A 13,367-nucleotide genomic window follows, 5' to 3' on the forward strand; every position below is an offset into this window, starting at 1 on the left:
AGCTGGCTGGGGGGGGGTTGAGGTGTTGCTGTTAGACGTCAAGCTCGCCCCCATACCTACGCATTAGCATACCTTGTAAAGTATATCTTTATTCCTTGGTTCAAAGTACTGTACAGTACAGTAGTTCACCAAAAAAAAAAGGGTCCAGTACTATCAGTACTGTGTGGGCTATCAAGGATAGACCAAACTGATGCCTGGGTATATTACACTGAAATACATGCCTACAAATTTCATTGATTGCAAAGCTGATGAACATTGAATAATGCAGAAGAATGAGACAAGAGAATTATTATCAGTTTTTCAGGAAAAGGAGGTGGTGTAAACACAGTACAGTAACTGATGGTCTCACAGAAAAACCATTTACAATTTAGGTATTTGGATGGCCTGACCTGAGGATGGAAAATGTGAAGCAGAGATCAACTGGAGGATTGGCAAAGCTAACCATGCATACATAAAGGTGGTGTTGAAGATGAGAAAAGAAATAAAGCAGTTGTGTGGTGTGCACCTCTTTATATATCAAAGATACAGACACTAAATAATGATGACAATTATTGGCTTATAAGTTTGAAATATGGGTTCAGAGAAGGGAATAGAATGATTTTAGGACAAATATAAATGTTTTAAAGGCAGCTGAAGAAAGATCTAATGAAAGTGACCATGAAAAACATATAAACATTCAGCAAGGAATATTTTTCATGGAGGGGGGATTTACAAAATGTGTAAATGAAGGGAGGAATGGAAGGACCAAGACTTGGGATGAGGGAAAGATATGATATTTTTGTTATTTTCCTTTTTTGAGCCTTTCCCTGTTATAATGCATGATGGCCAGAAACAGTAGCAAACACAAAGACTCTCCCTTCATTCTTGTTGCTGCAACTGAAGTACAATTCTGCTATGGTATAGCTCTTCAACAAGGTCCTAAATATTTATTGGTTTAACTTTGTCATATCACACAATCTCACATCACTTATACAGATATACAGTATATAAATGGGAAGCAGTTGATATGAAAGGCTGAAAGAAATGAATATGAAGAGCTGCTGCAAGAGAGGACCAATGACAACAACAGACTGTAAATGAAGAAATTGGTACAGGTATTTTGTTGAGTTGAAGAAAAAACAAAAAAAGTGGAAAATTAATGATTTCTCCCTAAGGGAGGAACCATTTAATATGCTGTAGTGATACGATTCTTTTTGGAAAAGTGTGAAATAAAAACAAATGCAGTGTAATAATTATATAAAATTATTCCTCTACAGATCCAAGTGTTTGCACGGACTTCCTTTGTTATGAAGATATTTAATCATAACTGATGTCTGATACATGAATGATCATACAGTTTACAGTGCAATATTAACATCTAAAAAGATACCCAGTAATACTGAAATATTGTTCTATCCAAAGCTACTATAAGTATGGATACAAGGACAAATAATAAAGAAGATGCTATCCATATAATTAAGTGAGTAGGAGTCACAGTGACAAAGTAGGCAACACTAGCAGAACCTGAGTTTGATACAAACATTTAGATGGAATAGAGTTGAGTTCTCACAGCCTCAATGTACACACAACTGGTTACCCTGCCTTTCTAAACTGCTTCATCTAAGTACATAATACAATTTTCTTCTTCACTCATATAAACAAACATTTAGAAATTACCTGAACATTAATTGATACTATATCTCTTTACATACTACTAGGTTTTAATGCCAATACATTATCATAGTATTCTAAATTTTCAATCAATAATTTTTTTTTTACCAAGTTCTATTTACACGAAATCTGTGACATGTTTCATTTCTCAGTAATAATTAATAGTCACAATACTGTACTATATACAATATTATTACTACCTGTATGATATTTTTTTTAGAGAAAAGTAACCTCTTTGCTTTCCAAATTTCAGTAACAATTTAAGTAATTTAATTATGCCCACCCGTCTCCATGAAATATGTGACATACTTCATTAAGTGGTAAGTTATCAATACTTATAAGACACAGCAGTAACACAGTTACAAGAGGCAAATGGAGTAGCAATTTTGATAATAAAGTTTTACATGCAAGGGATGAAAGGGCATGCAAAGGTGAATGCCAATTACTTATTTGTATGAACGGTATACTGATGGTTTCACTAGATGTTAAACCTCTCATTCTGATTTTTTATAATATCAGCTGGGGTATGTTTCAAGTAGACTATATAATAGCCATACCAAATTGTTTAATTCTACATTATTTGAAAGATGTTCAATTTCTAGTTTTCATAACTTAAAAGAGCAAATATGTTTGATGAATTAGTTATTTAAAGAAGATTCTGCGAGCACCAACTTGCTTTAAATTTGAGAAATACAAATGGTAGAATGGGAATGGAGAAATAATAAAAAAAATAAATACTATACATCATTTCATCTTCTCACACAGTCTTCCACCTCTACAATCAAAACAAACAAATACAGTATTACAATTAATAAATACCTGTACTGTACTGAACTTAACACAGAAAGAAAAGGAAAGGGAAAAAGAGCATTCCTCCAAACTGAATGATAAATATAATCAATCTAAGACAAAAATGAAATCATAGACTCTCTCAAGTAATAACATGGCTAATACTAAAGGAATCCATGTCCCCATCACTTAACAAGACCCTTGAACACCAATATAAAATAAGAGATGGTGCCAGGATTTATGTACATCAAACCAAGAACCATTTCTCTCTCTCTCACACACAACTCAGCTAAACAATGCATCATAATTTTCCTGAGGAAGAAGAAACCTCCAAGAGAACCCAAAGAGACTTATACAATGGGAAATGGAGTCAGGGTTTACACAGATGTCCTCTAGATGAAGAGACAATGTACCCATTTCCTATTCTAACCTTAAAGTAATGGGTCTAGGTCACCTCACCCATGTGAACACAATTGGTGACACAATACATCTTTGGTACAAAAATGGTGACTGTAGGTACACTAGTTTCAATTATACTGCATTCATAATCTATGACTCAAACAAAGAAAGACATTGTCTATTACTGTACTACATCTCCACTGCAAGCAGGAGAAAATTAAATACAGTACAGTATCTAGTGTTCATTAATGACAGTGCTTTTCTGAACAGATTTGTGTAATATCTCACCATGTTTACAAGACTGAGACCCAGGAAACCGCTCGACAAAGACAGCCGAAACTGGCAGAGTCTGAAAGAACTAGAAGAGTGTGCACATCTGGTGTGATGCCATGAATTGTAGTCTTCAGCATTGTGTGAGAACTTTTGCTCCTAATTCTCCTTCTTAAAGTTTACGCTACAACAGGAGGATTTAAGTTCAGTAATCAATGGTTTAGTCCCAGCCATTATTGTTGAGGGGTGTCCTAGGTTTCAATCCTAGGTCAAAAAAATGGGAATTCAGGGTCAATTCTCCATTTATCTATTTACTGAATAACTATAGGCAGAGTTAATATATCTTTAAATAGTGTGATAAAATCTCTTCACATTCATCCAAATTTTTACCTGTCTGAAATCCCATATACACAGGTACAGTATAGACTTTATTCTCTCCCTCAAATATTCTCCTGAAACACACCTTCAAATTTATTTTCATATATTATCCTTTCCAATAAACAGTATCATGCCAGAAGACTTAACACTTTCCCCTGAACTATAGTATGACGACCTCAGAAATCCGGAAATGTTAGGACCATGAAGTTGCCAGATACCTGTAACACACAAACACTACTGACCTTTTGAGATATCAAGATGTTTCCCATTACAGAATCCTAGATGAAAGTAGATATACCACTAGCTCACCTAATTCAGTACTGTACCTATTATTGTCCAATAAGTGGCTGAAGATCTAGATACACACGCTTCATACCATTGTCAAGATTACAGTAGAGTACAGTACTCGTAACAAAGATTAGTGTGACCTATTGAGGGTGAAGGTTGGCATACACAACTATACTACCTTTTAAAATATTTGTAGTCCAATAGTGAAAATTTTATGAATAAATCTTCACTGTATCTGAAGTACATACATAATGAGTCTTAGATATTAATCCGAAGCTCTTCCAAGACATTTAGATGTACCGGTAGTAGCGTATAGCTCACAAATTAAAAGAACAAGCACTGCCACACATGAACTCAACTGACTACTGTTCCCAACAAGAGCACAGTCTATGGGATGTTAAAAAAAATGCAATATTGGTTTTAGCTTTTAATTATCTTTCAAAGGTGAAAATTTTCTATGATTTGGAAAATTGTTTTCCGGATTTCTGAGGTTATACTTATAGTGTATCCCCAAAATTCCTTGGAAATTTTATTTAATTTATTTTTTAACATCCTTCATTACTCCCACCACTCGTCAATATATTAATTTCTTCAAACGAGTATACAGGTATATTTTTTTTCTTTACATTTTTCAATTACCTACTGCCAATAGTTGTAAGAGGATGGTTCAAGCAGAATCTTACTGGAAGAAAATGGGGAAGAATTTAGCCATTAAGGGCATGATATTTTATTCAACATTAAAATAATAACTAACAGTGGTAACAAAATCTATATGTGAAAATGTTTCATTGAAACAAGGTATTGGATACAATTCCTTCTTCATTCATGGGACAAAAGAAAAAAGTATTCAAAGTTTTCCGTTTAAAAAAGAAAAGAAAAAAAAGACTACTGTGCACATAATATTGCTACTGTACTACTTATACTACTGAATGAACTCTCAACATAGCTAACTTTGTGTAGTCCTCATTAAAAAAAAAAATGGTTCTCACATCAGTCATGGAAGTATGGATAAAATTACAATCATGCTTAATGAGTTTCTGATAAAATTATCACTGTATTAATACAATACATATTTTTTGGGTGGTATAAATAAACTTAATAAATAGAACACTTCACAGATACTGAACAATTCAAAAATTACATTCAAAATGAATGTCTTAAAAGTTGCATAAAATTTCTTGTACAGTGCTTGGAAATTTGTACACAGTGGCTGTGAAGTGCAGAAGACTAACATCTTCATAACTGCTGTTTACTGGATAAAATGCACTGTGTAAGCATTTCACACTTGCCATTTCTCATATTCAAAGCAGGATGGCACATGAAAAATCTCCTCCAAAACAATTCTGCCACTAACCACCCCCACACAACATTATGTACATATATTCAACTATTATTCACTATGCTTTAGTTTCTGTAAGAGAAAACTACCATCTGTTCGCATGAGAAAATGGCACTTCAGTATTAACCATAAAAGGAAAAAAGTTGCTTCAATAAGTAAATGTAAGGAGTAAAGTAGAAATATGGAAACAAGAAAACAAAACAGTTATATAGGGAGAAACAGTAAGAGCTAACGAATTAATTATATATATATAGTATATATACAGTTCGAGTACAAAACCTGCATTAATGTTTGGTACAAAACTTCTTCCAAGTCGAACCTTTTATATAATTGACCTTTCTTTCTGGAAAATGTTATGTTCTACTGTGTTTCATAATAAAAAGCAGTTTTAAGAGTATCTTCACAGCTGGTTTTGAGATATGTGACAGACCACCAAAATTACTGTTATGTTATTACAAAATGTACTAGCTTTGAAAAATAATGTATGGTGCTTTAAAAGCTTTTCACACAGTAAACTATTTTGCTGTTCAAATATGAAAAAAATTATATGCTGCATAACTAATCTATCTATTTCCAGGTACTAGACCAAACGGCCTCGGCTGCTCATGAGAGCACTACTCTGGGAGGCATTAAGGGACATCCCCCACTCCCACTAATGGTGTATAAATTTTTTGGGTCACATTCATACAAAAGTGCCACTTGGTGGTCTGCCATTTTCACATTCTATAATTTCCTTCAATATTTTAGACTTTTTATGTTTCAAAATCTTCCATTGTTTGTACTTTTTACATTCCTTTTCATGCTTCTATATTTCTACTTCTTAAAATAGTACAGGTATACCTACTGAAGCAACTGTATTTATTATTGCAAATTTTTATTTCTCTATGCAAATATGTGGTGATTGCTTTACTTACAGTACATGTCAGCCAAAACAAGAAAGAATTCTTCAGCAAATGCTGGTGTTGGATCTTCAACACTTGAAGGTGTGGGGAACATGGTTAACAATTGAAATATCAGGCAAAATGTTTACATGCACCAATCTATTTTTAAATACAATCTGCAAGGGAAGCAATTTCTTTATATATATATATATATGGATATATATATATATATATGTATATATATATATATATATATATATATATATATATATATATATATATATATATATATATATATATATATATATATATATATATATATATATATATATATATATATATAATATATATATACATATATATATATATATATATATATATATACACTGTATGTCATACTATGGCAATGTATATGTTCTTTATTATCCTTTGTCATCATATCATTGATTAGTGAAAAAAAATTATTGTTTTCTTATTTCCTGGGAAAGAAGGAAATCTGAGGGACCATTATTTAAACTGATTTCATCCTTAAAATCTGTAATCATTACTCTTTGATATACAAAATCAATACTTAAAATGTAGGGAATTATTTGAATTCATATATTAGAGAAAATCATAAAAAAAACACAAGTCTTTGGACTGTTTGTTTACCAATGATATGACTCATAGAAGCCATAAGTACAAATTTTAACAGGTACTTCTTATGAGGACAATGTCATATATATCACCAATGAAAGATGTTTCATTTTTTCTTAACACATGTACCAGCAAGAGAAGGTATGAAGACATCACAATAAGGAATACCTGATACATGTCCTCCTGATTAGAAGCTGAATATCCGGATGAAAAGAATGCATGCAAAATGAATAAATTACAATGACCCCCTAAAATCCTAACACCTTGTAAAAATTAACCAACAAATAAATAAATACATAAAAAATTATACATATAGCCAACATTCTTTACACTTCTCACATTTGTAGGCGGCACAGTTTAAGCAAGATGGTGAGCCAAGTCCTAAGCCATGACTTATAATGGAACGCCTAACTCTGTGCAACTCTTGATGAACTACATCCTACCCACCCTGTCTGACCTCGGGCATAAACCTGGGTCTCACGGCTTATAAATGCAGAGTCTTGACCCTGTCCCAGGAAACCCTTTCTGTGAAAAATTACTTGTTCATAAATGCAGAGAAAAATATATAACCTACATATAAACTGGAAACAAATTTGTTCCTATTGTCACCTATTATTCTCTTTACATTAACTACTGACCCTTGCAAAAGTTATGAAAAACCCATATTTCTTACACTTCTAAATTTAATTTTGATCTGAAAAAATGACATGCTTGAGAGTACAGTCTAGTATATGTATGGAGGATTACTTTGGTTTAGAATAATATTCTGTACAGATATAAAGACAACGTGCAACTGTAAGTAGTTGAGTTAAAGAAGAAGTTGGTCATGTGGTACTTTCAGTTCCCTCACTGTTTCACTATAAAAGTAGAAACAATTATATTAATTGATGTTCTCACAAGGAAAAGTGCTGTGAGTAACCTCCTCATGAAACACATAAGTACTCTTGCCTGTTGCTTTCACATTTCCATTTTAATTTGAATGTATAAACTTCAGAGAAAATGGGAGGACAGTTGACATTGGTAACATATTTCTTGGGGAGAGAATAATAGTAACTTACCTACAAACCCATCTTTTACTATAAGAGAATTATTGTTTCTTAACTTATGGTCATTTACAAAAATAATGTTGCTACTCCACAGTAATTCTCTCCCATTAGATGTCAGCTACGGTGATTATTCTGTACCACAAACACTATTGGGTTATTTGCTTCTAAACACCTAGCTGAATCTTGAGACAATTTTTGTGACAGCTAAAGGGATACAAGCTGGTAGTTCTCATTCTCAAAATCATTCAAGTGATACTCTCCTGACAATTGTGCGGGTTGTCCCATTATGGATATTCCTTGTATTTTTTTAATATTTATAGTTAAAATGTATACTATAATGAAAATTATGCAGAACGTCTCACCATGTAGAGTTATTACATTACCTTTAAACATTACATAAGCACTACTGAGAGGAGTTCCTTTGTAAGTTGGTGCAGTTGACTGACTGCTGGGAGGTACCTGTAGGTTAACTTCACAACTCCAGTCAAAGTGTATTTTCAAAAACCTTCTCTCAGTTTTCATAATCCCTGTGGTAGGCATGCTAAGTCTCTTAACAAGAAAACTATTCCTCATGCATAAGTTTTCTCCCAAGTATTTTCCACACAAATTCTGTTTTATATCTATTTATTCCTTTTTACCTTTATCGTCTTTCACTCTCTCCCCACCAATGGTTTTTATTATTGCTTTAACTGCCGGAGCATAAAAAGGCCATAGAGCAAAGAACAAATGTCCAGAGAAGTACAGAGAACTGTAGAATTTCCACCACCTGAAAAATATGTAAACTTTAATAGATATACTCATAAGACATATAACATGGTTGTACCCTAAAGGTATTTTTCATGTAAATTTAACCTATAACAATACAATTAGTGGTAAGTCCACCTGTATTAATTATAATCTACAGCATACAAGATCGCAAAACATTTACATATATGTATAACATGAATGGAACTCAGAATATACAGTACTGTACAAGTAGCTGAAGTGAATTCTTATGGATGAGTTCTTTATATTATATGTCCTTTTTAACTGTGTGTTCCCTTACTGCTGCATAAAAATTTTTTTAGATGCAAATCATTCCACTGCCGACAAGAAATTATTAATACTGTGTGTTAATAATCCCTACTTACCTGTGGAGCTTGAGCAAAACAAAAGGTCCTAAACAGTAGCCCATGAAGACTACCACGTACAGTTTTAGGACAACAAATTTGAAGTATTTCAAGGGACCGGCATTGAGTAATGAAACCAGACGTGGATACTGGTTCACATAATTGACAATCTGGAAAATAAAATACAACAATGAAGACAATAATACCCATCCCATCTTCATATCATCAAAATTGTATCTTACAGTACACTATATACAGTATACAGTGGAGTTGCGACAATTTGTGGGTTAGGTACCAGAAGACAATTGTGAATTATCAAATCTCGAATTATAGTTTAAGTGATTTAAATGGACATAATTTGTTAGGTTCCAGAAGCCAAAAATATGCATAAGCTGTTCCAAAATTGCTATAATAAACACTAAATATCATACATAATACATAAAAAAATTCAGCAACACATAAATACTGTGCAAAAATAGTTCTATATAACATAAAAAGCTCCTTCCCTCCTCATAATTATCCTCTGGGTTATGCCTGGCTGGTCAAATGGGGTGTTGGTGGTACAGTGGTAACGCGTATAACTCTCACCGATATGTCAAGGGTTCGAACCACGGCCCAGACACACGTGAGAAGGGTGTTATCCAGTGTGACCCTCGCTACGGTATGCATATAGCATGTGTTCCAACTTATGTACAAATCCGACTTATGAACGTCCTCAGGAACAGCACCTGTTCGTGACCCGGAATCCTCCTGTACTGTATTTTTATTAATTTTTTATAATTTTCATCGTTTTTATACATTTGGTACATTCGCCGTAAGATACGGACTATCGGCTTTTCGGACAAGTGGTCCCCCCCCTTTAGTCTGGATCTTCGAGGGTTTACTGTATTTCTATCAACCCTTAAGAATTTTATCTCTCATTAGTATCATAAGAAAGTCTTAGTAACACTACAGTCACTGGTGACTCTGTATGTCTGGTTTATCCAAGTTGAAAGGAAAAACTACACATGATACCAAGGAGACACACAGTGATGGAAGACCTGAATGAACATACAAGTACCAATAATAAGAGTAAAGGAGAAATCTACTGTACTATAATAGTAGAGAAACTGAGACTAAAGTATGGATGCTTGGCAAAAAGTGTGATAATTGAACTGCTAGTCAGAAAAGTATAAATGGTAGAGTGTACAGAGTAAGACCAATAAGAGGTTTGGATGGAGGCCTAATTGATCATGGGTTGATAGTGTACAATATAGAATTAACGTATTGTACTGTTCAGTCTCTCCTCAACTTACGACAACCCAGACATATGACAGGCATGGTCGTATAAAATATTTTTCACATTACGTATTTTCGAGTCCCGATGTTAGTGATCGCGCTGTGTACTGACAAAATTTTCGTTTGTAATTCCCTTTAAAATGGCTGGCATGCGTATAAGTGAGAGTTCTCGTGGTGCTGAGAAGAAAAAGAGACACCCATTTTAGAATTTCTATGTATTATTTTCGCTTTTTCGACTTACGACCTGGTCGTCGGGACGGAACCCCGTCGTAAGTTGAGGAGAGACTGTATGAGTAATTGGAAGAAGAAGTGTAAATAAAAAGCCAAGGAGAAGGAAAATTCAAAAGAAATATCCATAAATACTCACATCTCTTTCAAAGTTCATAACAACAAATTCCATGAAGAAGCAGGCATAATACCCGGAGTGAAGACCATGCCATACGGCGAGGAACACCAGAGCCGAGGTTTGAGAGATATAACGGTTATTCAGGAACCGCAACCTCTTGTAGACGTATCTTAAGAGAAGGAGTGAAACAAAATACATCAAGTGGTTATTCTGACTGATGAAGCAATTTTTTTTTAGACATTTAAGCTTAGAAATGAATAGCTGTTGGCTAATGTATATATGTGTATATATATATATATATATATATATATATATACACACACACACACACCGTACTGTATGTAAGAAAATAAAGGTTAAATTCCTTTAGTTTGTTATATAAACATTTCTAAATAAAGTAATATTATCAACAATTGCCATATTTACTACAGTACTATTAGCAACTATTATCTTCAACCAACACAAAGAAAGAAATTAATTTTACAAACAAGACACACTATCTACAGTATATATCTGTATATTCAAAGACATAAGACAAATTAATCCTAAACAACAATATCAATTCATCCATGATTTAATCTTTTTGCCGACCTGCAACATACATTAACAGAAAATTCAGTCACATTTTTCCATCACCAAAGAGCATAAAGAGTCTAGTATATAAAAATCCATGAACATAATTTTGATTTATATAAGGTTTTCCATAGAGATAAAAAGTGCATGGAAGCAAGCAAGCTGAGGAGTTAGCACCTACTTACTGGGCTACCCAAGCATTTGTATTAGTGTTGAAGGAAGCAATCATGTGACCAAAAGTGGTGGCTCCCTCATACAGTCCAATCTTGACATTAGCACAGCCGTTCCATAGGCAGTTGCCATTTGCATCCTTACCAGAGTACGAGAGGCCTACAAGGGTGGAAGGGAGGGATCCAGTTACTTGGGTATAAGCGGATGCTGGGGAAATTAATAGCTGCACTGGACCAAATATATTTGTATGGATGAACGTTAAATTGTGATTTTCTCATGTATGAAATCACAACCGAGAATATGCTGAGCACAATGACTGAAATAAATTATTTAGTAATGAAATTAAGGAGTTGCAGGGAGAAGGGAGAGAAAGAAGAATAAGGAGTTACAGGGAAGGAATTAATAAACTTTTAAGGAACAGAATGAAGAGGAAAAAATGAAAAAGAATTGAAAACTACAAGAGAGCGGATCAGTATACTAGATATGAGTACAGTACAGCACATCAGTTGACAAAAATCTGTCGCAATATGTCACTCGAATTTCTATGGAACATTGTTTTCCCTGGTTCTCATCTTCATTATGAAACTACGCTTTCCATGTACCAAGTCCATTGCTGAAGTTGTGTGTGTGTGTATATATATATATATATATATATATATATATATATATATATATATATATATATATATATATATATATATATATATATATATATATATATATATATATATATATATATATATATATATATATATATATATATATATATATATATATATATCAATAAAAAATACATGTCACCAATAATGAAAACAATGCAAAAGACATTAAAAAAAAAAAAATCTTTACCATTAAACTAGGAAAGAAATTTAATGGCACTATGTGTGCATAAAGCTTCTTTTGAACCATGAAGACAGATTTGTGAAATCGGCCCAAATTCTAAGAGCCCCTAAAGTTCTGAGATACATTTTAAACAAAACACAAAGCATTTCTTATAAGGAAGAGAAATCTGGCATTCATGATCAAATCTTTTCTTTTGTACACAAGATCAATGATTCTGTATATCTGATATCAAGGAGGAGACGGAAAACAATTTGTCTGTTGGAATTTCTCAGGGTTACATCATGTGAAATTGATGAATTTTATAATCAGTTTCCCACTGACTACGCACATGGGGTTTCTACAGTGATACACTTCCCTGGCAGTTCCAATTAACAATAGCCATCTAAAAAGTGGGAGGTGGTGGTAATAACAGTACTCTAAAGACTAGGAAGAAATTCACCCCAGAGATGAGTTCCCAGGTGCACAGAGGGCAAGGTCTGTAACCCCTAATGCCTCTGTACTGTTTAATTTTCAGTGTTATCCCTCACCCCCAAGAAGAAACATGAGCCTTCAATATCAAGAGCCCCTAAGACAATGAATGTCTTGTCAACATGTCCTGTTGGAATAGGACCTCACTAGTTCACAAGATAACCAAGCTGCATAATCTGGTTCTCTGTAACTCCCCTTAAGGTGTGTTTTGTGACTCTTCTCTCATACACACACAAAAAAAGATAAATAAATAAATCTAAAAATAAAAATTGAAAATAAAACAGCCTGGTTAGTACAACTGTGGTCCCAGGCTTCAGTTTTCACACAAGTTGACTTGCTGACATACACATCCACTCTTGGATGAACCAATTAAATGTAAACAAACCTTATAAAATGATGCTGTGGGAAAATTTCTGTCTTAACCTAGATGACCACACCTACAACTGCAGTAAACCTTACTTAGCTACTCCTCAAAGCATCATTAAGTTGAGACACAATACTTAGCTCAACATTAGTATACAGAGCATGGTATGTCTGTTCTCTGAGGTAAGCAGCTGGGGACTAAATCCAGAATGGACTGGTTAATAGAAATGACTGACTATTTAAGAAGCCAATCTCCATTTTCAACATGACGACTGATGAGGGATGGCCATTTGTCAGATCAGCCCCTGGCTGCTAGGTAGGGCATAGTTTACTGTCCAAAGCCCTCTAAAATGCAATAACCATTAAATAAAACCAATTGGCAAGAGCGTGAAGCTAGATAATTTTAATTAACATAATATATAACATCATTGTATAATACAAATGGGCTGGAGAGGATGTAATTGATTAATATTACTTAAGCTTATTGCAGATGCCAAATAACTGAAAAGCATTAAGAATGATGTACTGAGTTTATATACC

General features: G+C 33.6%; 1 protein-coding gene across 3 annotated transcripts in view; it reads right to left on the reverse strand.

The window, feature by feature from the left end:
* Positions 1-1,219: 1,219 nt before the first annotated feature.
* Positions 1,220-13,367, reverse strand: part of LOC121866437 (lysophospholipid acyltransferase 5-like) — a 30,946-nt gene continuing 18,798 nt past the window's right edge. Inside the window, exons 8-12 of one of the 3 annotated variants that reach the window (XR_006088978.1) lie at positions 11,168-11,312; positions 10,431-10,578; positions 8,807-8,955; positions 8,060-8,442; positions 1,220-4,456 (exon numbers count right to left, since the gene is read on the reverse strand). Coding sequence is in view for 2 of the 3 variants with exons in the window: in XM_042366105.1 (XP_042222039.1) it covers positions 8,301-8,442; positions 8,807-8,955; positions 10,431-10,578; positions 11,168-11,312 (584 nt within the window). In the remaining variant the exon portion in view is untranslated. Of the gene's footprint in view, positions 4,457-6,422; positions 8,443-8,806; positions 8,956-10,430; positions 10,579-11,167; positions 11,313-13,367 lie in introns of those variants that run through there. The other 2 variants (XM_042366105.1, XM_042366104.1) reach the window with 2 other exon arrangements.

The sequence above is a fragment of the Homarus americanus genome, unplaced genomic scaffold (assembly GCF_018991925.1).
Source record: "Homarus americanus isolate GMGI-L3 unplaced genomic scaffold, GMGI_Hamer_2.0 scaffold16430, whole genome shotgun sequence".
NCBI lineage: Eukaryota > Metazoa > Arthropoda > Malacostraca > Decapoda > Nephropidae > Homarus > Homarus americanus.